The sequence below is a fragment of the Diabrotica undecimpunctata genome, chromosome 7 (genome assembly GCF_040954645.1).
Source record: "Diabrotica undecimpunctata isolate CICGRU chromosome 7, icDiaUnde3, whole genome shotgun sequence".
Taxonomy (NCBI): domain Eukaryota; kingdom Metazoa; phylum Arthropoda; class Insecta; order Coleoptera; family Chrysomelidae; genus Diabrotica; species Diabrotica undecimpunctata.
In genome coordinates, this window is record NC_092809.1 from 21,049,934 (window position 1) to 21,072,326 (window position 22,393).

Genomic DNA, 22,393 nt, shown 5'->3' on the forward strand with positions numbered 1-22,393 from the left:
TAATCGAGCTGTAAAAGTAGTCCAGAGATGGAAGCCCCAAAGAAAACAGAACAAGAGGAAAAGATGGATAGACGACGTAGAGAGGGATCTTAAAACCATGAACATCAGGCAGTGGCGAAGGAAAGTATCCGATAGGGCAGAATGGAAGAACATTGTTAAGCATGCCAAGACTCACAAAGGCTTGTAGCACCATTAGAAGAAGATTATTTTTTTATATTTAATTTAATGGAATACGTTTTTCCTAGCCATGGTCTAAATTAACCTACTCCATTTGAATGTTAGTGTTTTCCAGTTTTTAACAATATTTTCACCATAGTAGAGTCATATAAAATATATGAATATGTGAAATCTAAATGGTAACGTATCACGAAAATAACATCATGATCACGATGACATCATTGTTATACTAACACGATCATAAAACAATGTTTGCATTGTTTTACGATCTTATAAAGGTAAAATGATAATATTACCTTAAATTGCTATCATTTTGTTAAACTGTATGATAATTTTAAAAAAGACGTTCATTCATAACATTATGTATGTATTAATTTAAATATTCAAGTAAATAAATTAGTCAGAAGTGACAGAGATGCTTTAACTTTATATTAAACATACAGAAAACGATTGCACTTCGGCAACACCGTTTCGTACCAACAGACGTTGTTGGAGTTAGGACAAGGTTTAACAACAATATTATTTTAACCGGCTTTTTAATATAAATGCACGAGTTAGTCGGATATTTTTTAACAGCAGATGTAACCCAAGACCGTGCCAGGGGTGTCCTAGATACTAACAACTAAGTGAATATGAATAAAAAAAATATATATTCATTAAAAATATACTTGTTTATTATATTTTATATTCCTATAAAATTGATTTACTGAATCACAACAGTCCAATAGATCTTAACTTTCTTAATCAAGTAGACTACAGAGGTTATAATTTATTAACTTATGTGAACCATTTTGGAGGTTTAAATTGTATGGTATTTATTTATCTTGAGAAAGCGTATGGTAGAGTATATCTCATGCGTTTCTGTGGTAGAATAAGACAGGAGTAAAGAGAGAAGTGAGTACGTTAAAATTGTGACAGTTATCTCAATATGATGGGGGTAATAACTATGTAACATATACCTAAGTAAAATTGTATAAAAGCTTGATGTTTATTTCTTATTTATTGTCATTAGTCCTTGGTGATTAATGTGTGCTAATAATGTAGAGTTAGTAGTAAATACTGAAAGGGAAACAAAGACTGGAACAGTTGAGAAAAGCGCATGAAGAAAAAGGTCGAATAGTACAAAAACAGTATCTAGATTGTTATTTTAAATATTGAGTTACTATTACAAATAAGATCAAAGCGTTAGATGGTGTAATGAACGTGAAAAGTGATCTTGAAGAATTTAGGATCGGTATTAGAGAACAATAGGGAAGTATATAACGAGTTGATGGGATGAATAAAATGATAAAGGTAAAATGATAAATGAAAAACGGATAAAATTTCATTGAATAGAATAAATATATTAGAATCTAGGTGTGGTAGAATATTAAATTTATTAACTTAGCTAAAATTAACTTGAAGCTCGTACTTTCTACAAACAAAATTTCAAAATTGGCATTAAAGCTTGTTGTTTTAGCCCTATATCTACATGCATACAGTATAATGTTTTTTCTTTCCTATATGTTGCAATATATTTTATTATCTACTGTTTTTGTGTAGCTGTTTATCAAGTTTTATTTTTTATTTATATAATAAAATATTGTTCTATTTGCCACGTAAGTTACATACGGTTTTGGATTGAGTTGGCATTATTTAACCTGTTGTCGATTTCTTGCTTTCAACATTGTTATAGTTATGGCTCTAATCAACCACTTCCTACAGCCGTATCAAAAATTCGGATAGCTATAAGGATATTGTCGGGGAAGTAATATGTGGAGTGCTGCCACAACTTGGGAAGTACTCGACTTTTAACCTTTGTGTCTATACCCAGGTACCTGGGTATCCTTGGTAATTGTTTTATCTGAATCATTGACGATAGTATAAATATTTTTATTCGAGCTCCTAGTTATTCCTAAAATTATTTAGAACGAAGAGATTTATAATAAAAACCAAAGAAAAAAATGCATATAATATATTAAAATTACCTGTCAAAGTTTTTACACCATTACGTCCACACCCGTGGCACCCGGGTAACACTAATGTTTAGTAAATTATGAAGCCCTGTCTAGTTTTTTTTTATAATAAAAGTGATATGGAAACGTAAATAAAAGTTACATTTTAAACACATTGTCCACACTTACTTATATTTACTAAGTGTTCGTTACATAGTGGACGATTACAAACATTACATGATTTTCGTGTCTTTCTTAGCCGCTTTTTCGCTAAAGACATACAAATGTAGCAGTTTCCAACAATTTTGAGGCGTCCAGTGGAATTTTGAAGTGGTAATGACTCTGCAGTATTACTTGAATCTGTAGGTAGAGGTTTTCCTAACATACACTCAATTCCTGACCTTGATGAAAAATTTCGGTATACATTTGGTACTTTAGATCTAGCAGAAATTGCAGGCATCACTAGTTGTTTCCCTAAGTCTTGTAGAAAAATTCTACGCTTACTGGTTTCAGTAGAACTCTGTGGATTATTCTCTGTATAAATTATATAGGTTGCTAGGCAAGCTACGTCTAGGATATTGTAAAAGAAGGCTACTGGCCAACGCAAAGTTCTGCGTTTAGTGGAATAATGAGAAACCATTTTGTCCATGTTGTCTACGCCTCCTTTAGTTGTATTATAGAACTGAATTATTTCAGGTTTATTTTTTGGGCCACTTACATTATCGTTGTCATGCATTGTTGACAGCAAGATAACGCTTTTTTTCTTTTTTGGTACATATGAACAAATAGTAACACGATCTGCACTGAATCCGTGTAATGACGATTCAGGCTCACGCTCTGGCGAAGGCAGCATTTCTTGTGGAATATATGGTTTGTTTCTTTTCAAAGTACCAACTAATGATAAATTCCAAGACAACAGGAGACAGGCTAGTGGAAGAGTTGTGAAAAAATTATCCATTGTTATGTTTCGTCCAGAATTTTTGTATCGGTAACACAAATCTTTTACTACGCGTTCACCTTGATTAGTTTCACGTCCAGTCGAATTTTTTCCAGTATAAATTTGTCCAGTAAGTGGATACGAATTATTGGCGTCACAAACCCACCAAACCTTGATGCCATACTTGGCAGGTTTTGCTGGCATATATTGCGTGAAACGTGTCCTACCTCTAAAAGGAAATAACTGTTCATCCACAGTAAGAGAATCCGACAGTACATAGTTACGACGTAAATTATCATTGAGAAGATAGAATATATCTGTAATAGCTGCAGCTTTATCATTTTGCAAATGTTCTGCACGTGTTTTGTCATTGTCAAACCGTAAGAATCTGCTGATGCTCCAAAAGCGATTTATGCCCATACTTGCTCGGTACAAAGGATGAGAGTCTGTTTTCCATAAATCTTTCGAGTGCTCTGAATTTGAATGCTGTACTCCTGCTGTAATAAGAATACCTAAGTATGCATCAAATTCTTCTGTTGTGAGTGACTTCCAAACATTTCGAGGTTTGTCGGGGTTTTCAACATTATACTTTTCACAAACGCTATTAGCTTTTCGATTGGTTTCGCGTATAATTATGTCATACATTACGTCACTGAAAACACATTTGAATGTATCTTTAATCGAAAGAGTTTTAGTAGAACGTACTGGGCCCGTTTTTTCACGCAAAAAGTTACGTTTCAGTGTTCGACTTACAGTAAACGGTTTTCGTTGCCAAATCGTTTTATCTTTTGCAACCACAACATCACTTTGGGAAGAACTTTCTTGAAAATCGTCAAAATCTTCATCACTACTATCGTCGCCGTCGGTATCGATTTCAATCTTATTATTGATATCAGTAAAAACGTCCTCTACGTCAGAAGCTTCATCTCCATCCGGTTTGCTTTGCGAAACATAGTCCTCATCTGATTCCTGGTTTTCGATATTTTTGTCTACTTCCTCATCTATATCGTCTATAAATTGTTGCAAGTACTTCTGTTGCTTTTCATACGTCATTCTAAAATTGAATGATCTATGTATAGAACATTGTAAAAATAAACAGTAATAACTTAACTTCTAAATTCGCTAACACTCACTTCTCTTCTTGCCATTATTACAAGTAATTACAACATAAAACACGCATATAGTCACAAAAATATTAACAACTTGTAAGCACAGTTAAATAAACACTGATAGCAAACAAAGAAAAATCCCAATTGTCTGTTATTTTCGGAATGTACAAGCGAAGTTTACCGAAACAATGCCGGGTACCTGGGTAGCACGGGTATAGACTCCCGTATCAGGTACTTGGGTATTGACATAACGGTTAAACAGATAACATTTATATATATATATATATATATTAAACTTAGAGCTAAGATTAATATTATTATAAAAATTAATATTAAACTCACCAGTCTTCCGGGTTGAACCGCGTCGATATCCATTTTGCCGAGCTTTCGACATCCTCTCTGATGTCTTCTTCAGGGCTTCCGAGGTCTCAGTCTCCCGAGCCCCCAGACACTACTACACACGAGTGTAGTAGTGTCTGGGGGCTCGGGAGACTGAGACCTCGGAAGCCCTGAAGAAGACATCAGAGAGGATGTCGAAAGCTCGGCAAAATGGATATCGACGCGGTTCAACCCGGAAGACTGGTGAGTTTAATATTAATTTTTATAATAATATTAATCTTAGCTCTAAGTTTAATTGTACTAACCGCGGAAATCTTTCCGAACATATATATATATATATATATATATATATATATATATATATATATATATATATATATATATATATATATATATATATATGTCAAATTTATTTAAATTGTCATTAAACCGTTGCTAGTTAAAAGGCTTGCTTTGTTCTAATTTATTCCTTGGTTTTCAAAGTTTACCTTTTTCCACTACCATATTTGGAACTCACTACTCAGTTACTTTATTTTCTTACTCCCGTGATATTTGCTTCACTATACTTATCTGACTCATTCATATTGACAATTCATGACATATATTATACATTTTAAAGTAGATGACTTTAAAATGATATTGTCAATATTTTTGAGTTGCGTTCCTGGGACGACTTTATTGGAAAATAGGTTATTCGATTCCATGAAATGCAATGCCATATGCAATGATGACAGTAAATGTCTCCATATATCTTTCTTAAAACATTCAATTCCCATATCCCTGCCATTATTTGCTTAGAATACATGTCTAGCTTCCAAACGTCGCTTATTAGCATTTCTAGAATCATATTAAATAATATCGAGAGCTATGGATATCCTCTGCCCAATCCTGTCCTAACTTTTTCTCCTGGTTTTGCTAATACTTCAGTTCTGGTGTACTTACTACTATACCAAAGGGATAATTATAAATCAATATAACCATTTATAAAAAATGGACTTCTTCTTCTTCAGGTACCATCTCCGCTACGAAGGTTGGCAATCATCATAGCTATTTTAATTTTTGAGGCAGTAGCTCTAAAAAGTTGTTTTGAGCTGCATCCAAACCATTCTCTCAGGTTCTTGAGCCATGAAATTCGTCTTCTTCCGATGCTTCTTCTGCCATCTATCTTTCCTTGCATTATGAGTCGCAGGATGCCATACTTCTCGCCCCGCATCACATGTCCGAGATACTGTAGCTTTCTTTCTTTAATTGTAAGTTCAACTTCCTTCTCTTTACCTATTCTTCTCAGTACTTCATTGCTCGTAACTCTATCTACCCAGGAAACCCTCATAATTCTTCTATAGGTCCACATTTCAAAGGCGTTAAGTCGTCTCATTGTGTCTAGATTTAACGTCCATGATTCCACTCCATAGTATAGTACACTGTATACGTAACATTTTGTTAGGCATACTTTAAGAGCTAATGTTAAATCTTTGCCACATTGGACCTTTTTCATTTTTATAAAATTAGAACGTGCTTTCTCGATTCTGACTTTGATTTCTGCAGTGTAGTCATTATTTTCTGTTATAAGTGTTCCTAGGTAAGTGTACTTTTTTACTCTTTCGATCTGCTGGCCTTCTACTGTCAAGATTTCGTTAGTATTATGGTTGTTTTTACAAATTTTCATAAACTTTGTCTTTTTGATATTGAGCGAGAGTCCGTACTCCGTACTCTCTACTACACATTACTATTTTACTTATGAGTCTTTCCAGGTCTTGTAAACTATCGGCTATTATTACTGTATCATCTGCATATCTAATGTTATCTGCATACCTGAATAAAAAATGGACAAATGCTATTAAATAATGCCCACTCGATGTGCAGCAAAATTACCGGAAATATTTTAGTAGAAGTAAACTCGACTTCCGTACCGTTGTCACATAGCCGAGGGCGAGCCTGTTCCAACTCCTTCTCTCCGAAGATTTACCTTGGCGAATTGTAATACATAATATAATCAGAAGACTAAACGTCACAAATATGTTTAGAAAGGAAGGAAAACATATGTTTATTATCGGAAACTCAAAAATAAAAAGTGGGAAGAACCATTAAAACGACGCATGTGAAACTAATGAAAAAGAGATTGTCTACAAAAATGCTAAAGCCAGGTTTACACATATCCAGTAACTGGCATCAGTTTTACTGACATGCCAGTGCTTGACTTGGACAGCGCTAAACAGGCCGGTTTACACGTATTCAGTAGCTGGCGCCAGTCTCACTGACACGTCAGTTCCTACGACGCGCCACTATTTTTTAATGTTGGCTTTACGATCCATAAGTACACTACTTTCTTGTTTTTGTAAATCGAAACTGAACTGACTTGCCTCCAAATTCAAACAGTGCTAAAAATTATAAACCGTTTCTCGCCCTCACCACTGTCTCGGCCTATTAACAGTTTACTATCTCGCCACTGTACTCGTAACTTGTAATCAAGCCTTTAGTGAAGTCAGTCGTTTGTTGTACTCTTCACAGGTACGCCAGTGGCTGGAACGATGTGTGTACACGTGTCGACAACCGCTGGCTCCGGTTAGAGGGGACGCGAATGAGGGCCACTGGCGTGAAATATAGACCAGTTCTCTATTCGAGATAGTGCTCGCAGACAACGCTGGACTGGCGCAAAAAATTGTTTACATGATGCCAATACTATGCCAACGCTGTCGTCCAGTGCGACTGACACCAGTTACTGAATACGTGTAAACCTGCCTTAATAATTCCTAATGAATGAATGAAGAATAAGAATAAATATAGTATTAAAAGTAACTATAGGGCGTTCCAAGTTAAGAAAATAACATTAGGCTTATGGAGATCGGTGTTGCCAAAACTCTCAGGCATGCGATTTACTAGATTGTAGATATATTTTTCGAATTTCCATTTTCAATTAACATTTAACTGTAAAGTTAGAATAACAACTGAAGAACCACAAAGTACAGAGCCTTATTATCATTATGTAATCTCAGAGAACGACATAAAATCGCTGACATACGCACACCGTATTATTTTAAGTTGCAATTAGTAATTAGATATATTCATTCCAAGCGGTCCGTTTATTTGCTTTTAAATCTTTAATAGCCGGCAAACTGCATGATTTAACTAAGCAATATTTTCTACTGATTTCTATGATTCATGGTATATGATATTCTTACCGAAAAACAAATAAACTGTCATTACTATAATTAAAATAAGATAAAATAAAATTATCGTTTGTAAATAGTTACTATTTATTTAATGAAAATCATTTTCCGTACTTTTCATCTCTTGTTTCGAATGGGCACTTTTGGTCAATTACGTCAAAAAACATTACATAATTTAGTTCATGTCTGTGAAAACGAAAATACAAATTATACAACCCTGAATCGTGCTTGTGTTCATCGTGGCATCGCTGCGCTTCTATCGTCCATAAGAAATACATGGCCCTATCTCCGCAATGTTATTTTCTTAACGTGGAACGCTGTATAGAATAATTTAAATAAAAATAAAGAGATTCATTAGACGAAGATCAAAAGGAAGATCTTGCTTAATTGCAGTATTCACAATACAAAGAATTTGATATTTAACAGACCAGTATATGCAATAATATTTAAATAAGGGATTTGTTATAATCAGATGATATTTATTCAGGACTTGGCAGGTCCTTGAAATCGGGTGTTTGTCTGTCCGCGTTATAACTTACAGTGATACAGTAAAAGTTCTGCAGTGTTGGAAACTAATTGGTAAATAGGTTCCTCTTGATCGGAAGTTAAATTTGGACTCAATGAGGCCAAAGCTATCAAAGGTACATTTGAATTCAGATAGAGAACTCGTAGGGAAAGAAAACTCTTTCCAGTCAGAAGATGTACGATGATTGTAGGAGAAAATAATGTAAATGAGATAGACTGGGAATAAAAATAACGGGCGAAAGTGGAAGTACAAGAAAATAAATCAATAAATTGACTCGAAATCGTAATAATTCAATATTACTAACTTAAAACGAAAGAATAGATATATTAAACAGAATAAATAAAATTCATAGATGTGAAGAAATCTAACGATCAAAATTTGAACGAGTTAAATTTTAAATTTCTGTAATTATAACATGTTTAGATATTTTTACAATGTGTACTTTACTCATTGACGAGTCGCTACTGAGGGGATCACCACCTGCTATGACATCAGTTTATATACAGTCAAATAAAAGTGACTACAAATAGGGAATGACGAATTCAATATTTCAATGTCAATACAACGTGACTACGTGAAGGTATATAACAATTACATTATTATCAGATACGAGATTTAAGTTATAAAAATAATAAAGGAGATAAAAAAATTTGTGACGAATTTCTAATTATTTTCAATTTTTTTCATGAGATGTTCCGTCGATAATTTAACTGTTGGAGTACATCATATTATATATAGTGTGTACAATTAAGTCAGCATCATATGAGAAACTTTTTTATTACTAATTTTACGAAAAAAAGGTATTTTTTATAAAAAGTTGTGCATGGTCTAAAATCTAAGGTGCAACCATCAGATATCAAATTGTATCATTATTATACGAGGTATGTCAAAAAATACGAATTTTGCTCAAGAGTATCGCTTATATTGCCTATACAAAGCAAAGAGAGAAGCGAAAAGTACGATGCAAATGTTCTCGGCCAACTGGCCACTATTATTGATAGCCTTGGCAGATGATATTGATATAGTCGATAAAACCACAATATCAGTTAAAGAACAATTCATAAATAGAACAAGAGACTAGTAAAATGGGATTATGCATTAATGAAGACAATGCAAAATACATGTGTGTCACAAGTCAATTCAAGATGAGATAGAATAGAGCAAAATGTGTCAATGGCAGACTTCAATTTTGTAGGAGTCAGTCAGAAAATTTCAATATTTGGAAGCAAGAAAGAATCAAGCTTAGAATCATCGCAGGCAACAAATGCATTTTTTCTGTGATAAACATCCTTAGATCGAAACATTTCTAGAAAAACAAAGACAAAAATTTATTAAATTGCTATAGTACGGTCATATACATCGTCTCAAAGTGACTAGTCCGTACAGGGTAAGATATGCAATGTTAACCTTATGGGAATTTCGCCAAGACGTTGCCAGTTTTATGCAGTTAGCGATGGCGTTCTCTATTGTCTATCTTTCAAAATAAACGGAATAAACCAGGAGTTCTCAACAAGTCCTCACGTACAATTTTATGTAATTTAAAATATCGTTTGCTAATAATTTTACATAATACTATACATTATTTGTTTCTAATAGTAACTTATTAACTGTTATCTTGTATTAGTAGCACTAGTATAATAAAATGAGCATTAAATAAACATGTGTTCCAAAGTTTAAAATAATTTCGGTAATTTCTACTAACTGCCAAATTTAAAATGTTATTTATGTTCCTGCGGTGCTAATTACTATCATAATGTGTAAGGAATTTGTAATTTTGGTTGATATCAACTGCAAATACTTTCTTCTAAGTTATTCAGTAATTGCGGTTCGTTTTATTGCACGCAGTATCTACCAGTGGATTTGTTGATGGAGCAGAGCTCACGTTTTTGGCAAAGAAAAATACTCAGGACTACCACCACGAAATGGATGGACCATCCTTCGAAGATTGGTTCGAAAATAACTTAATGCTAAATTTGCCAAAAAAAAACTGTTGTGGTAATGGACAATGCCTCCTATCACAGCAGAAAGTCAGAACAAATTCCAAACAGTTCAACACTAAAAAAAGATATTCAAGAATGGCTTCTGTCACCCTATCAGTGTGAACTCAATCCCATCGAAATGGTGAGTGAAGTGAAACGGTATATAGCTGGACCCAACGCGAATTTTAAAGAAGCTGAAATGCGAAATTTAATTACAGCAGCATACCAGGTCATTACGCCAGAGAAATGGAAAAACTACGTAAACCACGTAATAGCAACAGAAAAAAAATGTGGGAAATTGACAATTTGTTGGATGATATCGAACCAATTATTATAAATATAAATAACGAAGATAGTGATGACAGTGACGATAATAATGATGATGATGATGATTATAGTGAAGCAGAAACTAAATGTGACAGCGATTGACAGAAAAAGGAACTAAATAAAATGGTGTACAATTACGATTACTTACACACGAAATTAAATACAATGACTTCTTTTATTTTCAACTTATTTATTAGTTTTATTTTCGGATATTTCTACGTTTTTTTACTGCCAACATATACAGTGACGTTTTTAAAAGTCCTTCCCCCCTTAACTTTTGAACGGAACAATACATAAATAAAATGTTTCTTTATATTTTAGTTTTATTTTATTTATTTTATTTTTAGATTTATCTATAAACAAATGGTTTGTATCGCTAGCACATACTGTAGAATTAAAACCAAACTGCTTGTGTGACATAAATAAAAGGCATTTCTTAATTTCTATTTTATTTTAATTTAACCCAAGTATATTGTAGCAAATATTATTTATGTTTGGGAACCACTGAGAGAAGGAAGTCAGGAAGGGTCGTTAGTGGGCATTAGTACTTAAGCTACCCTCAACACAAAGGATGGATTAGGCTAAGTAGTAAGAAGTGACGTTTACTAATACAAGTTTGCAAAGAAGTATGGCATCGATGTTGTGCATTTACCCTGTACAGACTAGTCACATTGAGACAATCTATAGACTGATAGTATTGTGTGGATGCGAAAACTTGACACTAATAAAAAACGCCGAGGAAAAATGTCGGTGCTTCGAACGGAAACTGTTAACAAAAATAGATGACCCAATAATTGATGAAGGTATACAAAGACACCGGATAAGAACAAATATAATAGAACTTAATCGATTCCTCTTAATCCTCTTGATTGTTGACTGTCGCTAGGGACAGTCGTTCGCTCTTTCGTCTGCTGAGTCTCGCTAGGCAGGTGTATACGCTCTCTTACCTGTTGTCCATCGATGAGAACGGACGCTCTCTCTCCCCTGTTGACTGTCGTTTGGTGACAGGGGTGTTCTATCTACTGTTGACTGCCGCTAACTAATCTTTCTCCTACTTTTAGTTACGCAAAAAAAATCCGGAAATACTGTTTAAAATCGTGTACAGACGCAAAATGTGCTCTATTTCGTGATATCAGTGTTAGTACCGCGAAACACGTGTTCAGAAACCGATACCCGGACAGATTCCGCGTATGAAAAACAACCGCGAGTGTAAGCCTGTCAATACCGCGAGTGTGTGCAGCAGAAAAATTGGTAAAACTTTGTATAAACTTAATTTGCTATAATCTATATAACCTTTTACTACACATCCTAATTTATTTGAACCAGCCCTATGTAATACAGTCCTCATTAACTAAATTTATATTCATAATTTCACATATGTACACCCTTTTTGTACAATGGCATAAAAAATGTTAGACGTTATTCGCAAAAGGAAAAAAAACACATACAAGTTAGCAGACCAGCAGTACTTGCAGAGTATAACAAAAAAATGGGTGGTACTGATCGAATGGATCACAATGTTGGATAGTACAGGATTCAAATTAGAGACAGAATATGGTATTGGTGTGGTGTTTGTATCGAAAATCAAGCAACTCTCAAATGTCCCGAATAGACTTTCGAAGGGCTATCGTTGATCAAGTTTATTTGAAGAAATATTCGTCATATCCCAAAGGCACTGGCAGGACTCTATCTTCATCTTTTAATGCGCAAAGAGTAGCCGATGAAATTAGATATGATAGAATGGAACACCTAGTGGATAAAATTCCAAACGACAAAAGAAGACGTTGTGCTGAAAGATTTTGCAAAAGTTCAACACGCACGATGTGTAAAAAATGTAACTTAGGTCTCTGTATTGATTGATTCATTACCTATCACACAAACCAAAATGTTTAAATTCCTTTTTCATTAATTTCAGCTTTTAAATAAATAGAACTGTTTACAGATATATTTTGTATTTTTTTCACCCATTAGCTCCTAGCGTTACATATATGTAACATTATATACTGAGTGATTTATAAATCCGAATGCGCAAATTCATTTATTTTTATGTTTTTAATAAAACTGAACCCAAACAAATATTAGCATCACATTAAAAACTGCGCAAAAATAATCTGGGCACTAATGGGTTAAGGAAATATAAGAGTACTCCAACATTGTAAGAGAGGCCAAGGCGCAGGTCACATCCAACGATAACCAGATGACCGATGGCGGAAACTAGCATGACAGTCTAACCCGCAGGGAATAAGACTACCAGGACAACCACGCACCAGATTGTGGGACAACATCGAGAGACAACAAGATCTCAATACATTGGGGTAGAGATGGATAAAGACCTTATGATGAACCGGAAGAGATGGAGACAGCTAGCACAGTCAACCAAGACAAACGATCGGTTGTAGAGCTACAGAGTAAATAACTAAGTAAGCTAGTGGTAGATCTAACACGAAACTCCTAGACTGACCCATTGAACTTAGGTCTCAATCAAACTAATGAGAAAGTAATAAATCCAAATAACAGAGGAGATGTTTAATATTGGTATTTTTTTAAACTCTTTTAGTTGGACTTGGTGCAAGTATCAGTTTTTAAAATTTAAAGATAGTCTAACAAAAAAAAACATTTGAGCAATAATTTAAAGCTTATAATACTCGGATAGCAATTTTACGCCGAAATATTACTGATATCAATTAGAATTGGGTTTAAAATTATTATCAAATGGATAACAATATCATTTCTATACCTATACCTATCTGATATCTTAATAAATGATGGATTGTGAAAGAGATGATGTCAGGTACTTTAAAAACTAAGCTATTGAAAATTGAATTAATATTTATTTAATGTAAACAACTATAAATGATGTTATCAAACAATAAGATGGTAGCAAATAAGTGGAATACTATTAATTGTAAATACATTACATGATGGTTTAATTTTAGCTGTGCAGTATATACAATTTTATGACATTTGTGCAGTAATTACCACAAGTGAACAAAGCAATAGAATAAAAAAGACATAAAATACGTACTTGTGTGTGACATAAATATTCATCGTTTAGAAATATTCTGAGAAATAGTTTCTCAACATCCTTAATCATTTTTAGAAATATATATTTTTTCAATATTTATTGGCTTCGGAATCTATGTCTCTTTATCATCGGCATGCGTAGCCATTTTGGGCATTGGTAATAAACTGAAGCATATTTCAAGCAAATGTGCTATTATTTTGACAGTAAAGTTGCCTCCATCTATCTATCGTCCGTTGGCAAATTCAAACAAATACCACCTTTAGTCCAGACAAATTATTACATTTTTTTACCACCAAAAATGAGACGTTTTAACCAAATAATGCTTTAAATATAATGTGCAGAATAAGTTTGGATTTGGTTCTGCTACTGAACTTGATTTTTTTGTCCTTATAAGTAGAAAAAAAGTAATAAAATTTCTCTTGCTTAATATTTATCGACTAATAATTATTGTAACTATACCAAAAGGCAAGTGTTTACTTAAGTTCTAAAATGACTAATTTACAATAAAATAATGCGTTTGTAAAATATAGGCAAGTGCTTATCTTTAAATGGACTGGACTTACAAATGTTTCATTTAGTTGTTAACTTTGCAACGAAGTTGTTAATGGATGTTCATTGCTTCAGTTTTGAGTTGTGTTGAAATTTCGTTGCTTTGAGGTGGTGTTCGTTATAATTATAATAGTTTATTTGTTTTTTGAAACTGTCTATTTCTTCAAGAACTTGTAGGTTTTCTAACTTGTCCGCAAATACTATGGTGTCATCTGGATATCTGATGTTTAGCCAGTAACCATTTAGTAGAATACCTTTTTCAGTTTCGTGCAAAGCTTCGATAAATATTCTTTAAGAGTACAGATTGAAGATTAGAGGAGACACAAAATACAGCCTTGCCTCACTCCACGCATGATTTTCACAGTCAGTGTGTTCACCTTCAACTCTGAGATTTGCTGTCTAATTCCAGTAAAGATTTCTAATTATTTTCAGATCTTGGTTGTTAATTCCTGCTTCTTTTAGTATTTGCATCATCTTGGCGTGCTGTACTCGATCAAATGCTTTCTCGTAATCAACCAGACATGCGTATACGTCGCAGTTGACGTCTCTGCATCTCTGGAATAAGACTTGTACTGAGAACAAAGCCTCTCTAGTACCAACACCATATGTGAATCCAAACTGGTTGGGAGAAATTTGGTAATCTTCGCATTTTTTGGCTCCTGGTATTTTTTTTGGAAGTGCAATAAACTCAGATTTCAGCCATTCTGTTGGTATTTCTCCTGAGGAGTATATGTTGTTGAATATCTTTGCGATTATTGCTATTGATTCATTGTCCATTAGTTTGAGTTGTTCTGCTTGTATATCATTAGGGCCTGCCGCTTTTCCATCTTTTAACTGTGTTATTGCCGAATAAACTTCCTGCTGTAATATTCTTGGTCCAACATTTACCTCTTCTTCTAGCTCAAAGGTGTTATCTCTTTGGTCTTCAAATAGTTTTTCTAGATATTCTTTCCACACTCTTATTTTACTCAGTTTGTCCAAGACGATGTTTCCGTCAGAATCAGTTATATTTCCTTTCTGCCTTTGTCTTAGTCCCCCTGTGAGTTCTTTAATTTTCCTATGTATATTGTGGCTATTGTACTTTGACTGCAGAGTCTCAATTTCTTCGCATCTTTCCCTTGCTTCTTTTTCTTTCGCTTCTCTGATTTTCCTTCTTATTAATATATTTATGGTTTTATATTTGTCTGGGTCATTTTTGGCTTCTCTTCTCTCGTCCATTAGTTTGAGGATCTCATCTGTCATCCATGATTTTTTCTTCATTAATCTATATGTCTTTAAGTGTTTATCCTTTACATTTTGCACTATTTCTGTAATATGTTTGATCTATATAACTGTTTTAAATATGCCAATGTCTTTAAATAGTTCTACAGTGGAATTATCAGTACCAGAGGCTTTGATATTTTTTAATTTTAAAATGGCTTCTCTCAGCTTTGGTCCGAAGTGCTTCTTAAAGGGGGTTTACATTTATTTCCAGCATAGGAACATTTATCAAGTATATCTTCTTACTCTTCTTCTCTTTACCTATTCCATATTATTGTACTAAATGTTATTTTGTTCTGACTGCATTACTTTAAGTTGTGCTACTTTTAACTATATTTTGTTTACTTTACAATATTTTTAAAATAAAATCCTAGAACATTATTTCTTTATATTCAGCTTGCACAAAATATTCTTATATTGAAATTTTTAAAGAAAATATTTAAAGCGGTATGAACTTATTAATACTTTTTAGGATTCCTACTCTAAGCACACAAAGGAGAAAAGTATCTATATTTAGATAAGCAAGGTGACAGCAGTTTATTAATAGAAAGCAATGCTCTGTTTTCATTTTACTTTTATTTTCACTAAAGCTAATTTTAATTCAGATTTAATGTGGAAAGAAACATGTAGGCATTGCTCCTAATAGATTCTTGGGATATTGCATTGGTGTTGGTAAAAATAATTAATAAAAGATTAGTAACTACTATGGAAAATTTCTTTGAACTTGAAACAAATTTAATGTTATGTATTTATTTAAATCAATTTAAAATGTTCCCATAAATTATTACAAGTATATAATTTTATCTTGGATGTTCACATACTTATGATTATTAACCTCTTTATGAATCATTTATTTTTCTAAAAGCTATCAGGAAAGATCCATTTTTTGGTTTTTTAAAATCTTTTTGGATGTTACATTTTTAGATACTTCTTTCAGCTGGTTCTTTTAGTACAATATTTTATTTTCTGATGAATCAAATTCCGCGACAAATAGAACTGTTTCATCCCAAAACTGTTGGTATTGGGGTAGTGAAAATCCTAATTACAGGATTCAGCGTAATAGTCAAAAGATAAATGTTTGGTGCGCTGTTTTAACAGATCGAATAGTTAAACCATATCCAATTAGGAATTAGATTTGGAAGTGCTGGATAACTTTTTAATACCAGAATTATATGACCTCATGGAGCAAAGGAGTCAAATGTACTTTAAGCATGATTACTGTTTGTCACATTCATCTTTGCTGATAAGAGGATGGCTGAATGAATATTTTGCTGAACTATGGATCAAGGACGCTATGGTCTGATATTTTTCCTCCCCATTAACTATATTTAAAAAATTTTTATGGGGCTACCTAAATCCAGGTTTTGGAAACCTAAAAGGACACTTTCACATAGCCTTTAAAATTTATCTACAAAATCTAAAGCCATATACAAAAAATCTAATGATATTTTTATTGTAATATAAAATCGAGATCTATGAAGTATACCCTATTTTCTTGTTTTGTAGAGACGAGATTGGCTTTGGACTTAATCCATTAGCCAAAACGAAGAGATCTGGTATCTCATCCACATAATGAGCAGCGAGTATATATGTTAAATTTAGGTGCATTAATATATAATGATGATCATTACGTGATTGAGATACCAGATCACTTTGTTTTCTTCTTAATTCTGTAATTTCTGATATTATGTTTACATTGGAATAAGTTTACTTATTTTTAACTTTACAATTTGAGTAAATCTTCAAAAACTGAATATTGGAAATCAGTTATAAAGATATCATCCTGTTCAAGCTCATTGTCGATGAAATAGATGATATCAATTATCAATTGAGATACTGAATAACATTTCAAAAGCATCTTTCTTGTGTAACAATATAGACGAAAGTTTAATTTTGTAATAGTCACCATCAGGTTGAATAAATCAATAGAGATTTTACCTGAATTATAATCAATGATATCTTTTTTAAATCCGTTTCTGAATCTGATATCTTAAATTACGCTAATTAAGGCATCTGATAATTGTGACAGGCAAATCAAAGCAAAATATCTCTTTTTGTACATGTTTGAGAACACATAATCTTTTTCATTTCCTTGGGTAATGATTTCACATTTTTATGTGTTCCCAGATTGTGAACATATCTTAAAGTCAATTGTAGACACTGACATCTACTTCCTGTATCTGCAGGCAAAGTTTTATTTAACCGTCTGTAGTTTAAAAAGTAGATGTTAGAATTTGACTTCAGTTAAATGTCATAATATAGATCTAGCAAAATATTTTTGACAAAAAATCGTTGGTGCTCAACATATTACTGACTTTAAACAACATGTAGAGGGAGTGACGAAAATGTAGGGAAAAAGTAGAACATCTAATAGAAATAACACAAGCAGGTTTTGGAAAAATATGACGAATTCTGGAAAATACTAAAATATAACAATATTTGGAATCATGTCATGATTATGTGATGCACCTGTTATGATAGATTGCCACACAAATAACAAATTTAATGTCAAAATAAATATACTATATTGCTTCTAATAGATTCTTGATAAAAGTAATTAATAATGTATTATTGGCCAACTGGAAAATTTCTTGAACTTGTGACAAATGAAATATGTATTGCCAAGAAATTACTTCCAGTTAAATAACTTTGAACAATTATGTTAAGCAATTAGTAAACTTTTCCAGGATAAACAAGAATTATATTGTGGTTTGTAAAAATAATAGATAACAGGTGGTCACCTACCTGAAAAACATTCAAAATGCTAAACACATTATAGATATTTGGAAAGGATGCCGCTAAAAATAATTTTTTGTAGAGTGTATGTTTAGGGTGGAAGAAAAGAACAAATTGCTGGAAAAGTACTAAACAGAATCAAAGAGAAACTGATATCAGTCTTATTAACAATAACTTGAATTGAAGTTCAAGTTAAAATTAGACAATGCATTATTTTTACCTTCAAAGATTTCCAATATTAAGATTTTTCCAATTTCCAATACTCCAATAAAGAGACTTATAATAAACTGTGAAGTTTTTATTAATTTTATAAGAGTGAAAGTAAATATATAGGATACAATTACAGAACATTATATATTATCCTTTAAGAATTTTTTAAACAAGTCCAACTGAAATCTCTCATTTTGTTATTTATTGGATCTAATTAGATCACAATACCAGAACGTTCAGATACATAAATTATTAATAATTTTTAGTAATATTATTTTTAATTTTCATTATCAATATGAGATTGACAAATTGGTCAAAAATTTGTAAAATAAAAAGAGTTCGAAAAAGAGAGAAATATACTTCATCATAACTATATATCAAAACGCCATCAACCAAAAGCCTTTCAGACAATTTCAGAAGTAGTATAGATACATTAAATTATTTTTTTAAAGCTAAATACAATAAAAACCAACAAAAAAAAGTTATTTATTGTCTAGATATGTAGAGTAGACAATTTCTTTGAACACAGTTCTCTCTGGATATCTACACTGGGTATTGCATGTTTTTTGTTGTCAAAAATTTATTGAGTCCCTCATTTATAGGTTCTATTCCAGCTTTATTGTAAAGTTGATGGATTATGAAGTGAATTTGTCACAGGCTGGCTGTTTCACTCACTTTTATATTATTTTTGGCTGGGCCTTTACAATTATAAAAAAATGTAGAACCATATTCCACTTTTCAAATCATTTTATAAATATTGACAGCAGGTTCAATTGTAATTTGTTACATATGTTTATAGTCAGCGAGTGATTTTGGACTCTATAACTATATATTATTAGTTGTGATTTAGAGGGATTTATTATTAATCTCCATTTATTAATCCAAAATCTATCGATCATCCACCTGCCTTTGTAATAAGTTAATTGTACTTATTAAATTTTTACCAACGAATATCACTACTGTGTATTCTGCAAATTTTCACAAATTACTATTGGTTAGGTCATTTTCGCATATGTAACTGCATTGGTGGTTATACAATAGAGGAGACAGTGGTGAATACTGTAGAACTTCTTGTTACAATGAAAATGTAATAGGAAAATGTAATTAGGAATACATATATTCCATTAATTTTAACTACACACCTTTAAGTGGTGCAATTACACAAAATTAAGGACAAAAGGTCATTAATATACTTCTTTTAAGGGAATGATCTTTCAGACTTCACTGAATTTCACATGTATTCTCTTCATGAACTGTCTTTTCTGCATACTATTTGTAATTTCAGTAAAGCAGTAAAAAAAATATTCTTGCTGCATCACATAGTCCTTAAACTGATGCTTTTTGACAATATGGGGTCATTTGTTTAAAAGATTGATTGATATAAGAGAATTAAGTTGATTTAAGTCCTTAGTATTTTGTTTAGATCTTTACATTATATAAAAAGAACTTAAAAATTTAGACATTAATATTAAACATCAACACGCAATCTGTTTTAGTAACTTTGGAGCCATTGTATTGTGAATCAACTATAAATGTTACAACTAATTCTTTTATATCAAGGCATGTTCTATTGGTTATCAATTTCTCACTAAAAAAAGGACTTTTGTGTCAAACTTAACAGAAATAAAGTATCACATTATCTTCGCTTTCTTTAATTCTGACGATGATTATAGAACAATTCACGATTAAAAAATAACATAACATGCAACTGTTGAATAAGAAAATAATAAACGAATTTGTTAATAGTAGGTGTTGCCCCTAACTTAGACCAAGATACCTATCTGTTCTCTTAGTCATTCGATGAATTATACTACTGGGATTTCCACAGCTGCATAAATGCAACACAAAGTTCATTTTTGTTTGTAAATAGTCATTAATGATTTATCATATTAGGCCCAAACCAACCGCAATAGAATTTCCATCCAGCCAGAATGCTGGTCAATTTAACATATTATATGACAGAATATATTTCTCACATTGTCTTGAATAAAATTAAAGTTGTTACATATAAAGTCTGAATAAGGGACAAGGTGGTTAGAAAATGCATGCAAGACCTTGATTTATCCATAAAATAACATTCAATTACTAGGCACCATTCCTAGTGACATCTAATCAACTTTGTACCACTAGTTGGTCTGCAAGTTTTCCTTAACCAGTGGCATACCTTTTAACTACTTATTTCTGTGTCTCAAACTTTTGAAATTCAAGATTTCTAGTTCACACTGATGTTAATTTTTGAAAGGCAGTCAAAACAGTAACCTGTTATCAGCATCAGAAGTCATACATTTTTGTCCATTTTCAGGCCTTTGTTCATTACTACCAGTTTGTCTATGTCACTGCTTATTGTAGAACAACTCACATAATCTCCCTACATATTGATAATTTCATCTCCCTTCTAAAAGAGCTACAGCATTAGCACAGTCTTTATTCAAAAACATTTTTAGAACAAATAAAAATCTTCTCAAACTGACATTATGAGGATAAGACAAACAATAATAAGGGGAAGTAACCATGCAACCTTACACTCAGACTAGTTTTGAGTTACATGCAAAAACTGTATTTAACTGTAAGTTATCTTAAACATAGATGATAGAAATTTTGTTCTTCCTGATAGAATATGTATAAATCTGGCCTTATTCAGACATCTGAATATTGGGAATTAATCTGGTATGATTTTCCTGCTAATTGTCCAAAAAAATTAGCAAAAACTGGGACATAAATAAAAAAGATATTTAAGTGATAATAGGCCGATAGATGAATAAATTATTGATTACTTTAATTACATCTGTTAAATATAATGTGTATCTTATTGTCATTTTAAATATATTTTTGTGTACATGCTGAATGCTTCTCCAATACCAATTTTGTTTGGCTTAGCATAATATCAAATCACATTTTATATACATTCATAAAAGGACTATAATTATTCTTGCTGTATTTCATGTAAACCTAATGGTAAACCACCAGAGTAGGCATTAAGAAAAAAATATCATTTACGAAATTTTTGTATCCACCCGGTATAGTCTCACCTAGATAAACACAGCAACAGGTGTCTGTGAAACGTGTCTAAATCATTTGTAGACAGTATAAAAACGTTTACCATGTAATCAAAGTTAAATGGTAAAGAATTAAATTGCTGTACTTACTTGTTTAGGCATCTTGGTTGTTTGTGCTGTCAAACAATCCTATCTGTAAAAGATAATTTATTAAAATTAAAAAGAAAGTCACTATAGGTGTCAATAGATAAAAGAACGGATTGTTCAGACTTAATATATTTGCATAATTGTCTATGGTATTATGTAAAAATGCTAAACAAAACTGGTTTATCAAAAATTTAATTTGAAGAAATAACGTTATTGGTAACTTGAATAAAAATGACGAAACGTGAAATGAGTGGCTTCACCACTACCAGACAATAAAAATGCGAAAGAGTGCGAAATATTAAACCTGAAAAAAGCTGAAGAATAAGTACCCTACGCGTTTAAAGTTTCCATCTTCATATTTCGTTAATCAAATTAACTACCTGTCACAGAAAACCTGTTTTGTACAATGTAAATAAAACGGTAAACTCTTTTTCTGGAATTACAGTTCAAAATTGTATGGAAAAGTTCCATTAATTTGCTTTATTTTATGTGTGTTGCAATCGTGTACGACAGGTAAAACGTCGTTGCAAAGTTTTATCGCCGGTACATGACATTATGGCGCTAACGCGTTGCATTATATTCCAATAAATTTACAAATTCAGGCATTAAGACTTACCGGAAATTTTTCAATTAAATAGTTTATACACTTTAGTCCACCGCATGAAGTTTCACACGCGATATTTTTCGGGCACACACCCTTTACACACACGAGACAACTTATCGTGACAAATTGTCAAGATTCAGCTAAATGTTGGAAAATTGTTCATGAATCAGCCGCTAGGACAGTTGACGTTGACGGCACATATGCTGCCACCTCTAAGAAATATAAAGAACTACAAGATTGTACAATTTTTGATTTTCTTAAAAGATTTCTATTTAAATGCAGTAAGTTGAGGATGTACATCTAAAAATATTGTGCACTTGATCTTCATAATTTACCAGGGTCAGGGTCATTTACCGAACAATGTGATTTGT

General features: G+C 32.3%; 1 protein-coding gene across 1 annotated transcript in view; it reads right to left on the bottom strand.

The window, feature by feature from the left end:
• Moe (moesin) overlaps nt 1-22,188 on the bottom strand; it is a 162,996-nt gene extending 140,808 nt beyond the window's left edge. Inside the window, exons 1-2 of the mRNA XM_072536827.1 lie at nt 22,035-22,188; nt 21,422-21,464 (exon numbers count right to left, since the gene is read on the bottom strand). Of these exons, the coding sequence (XP_072392928.1) occupies nt 21,422-21,433 (12 nt within the window). The 5' untranslated portion in view covers nt 21,434-21,464; nt 22,035-22,188. The remainder of the gene's footprint in view (nt 1-21,421; nt 21,465-22,034) is intronic.
• Nucleotides 22,189-22,393: the final 205 nt, after the last annotated feature.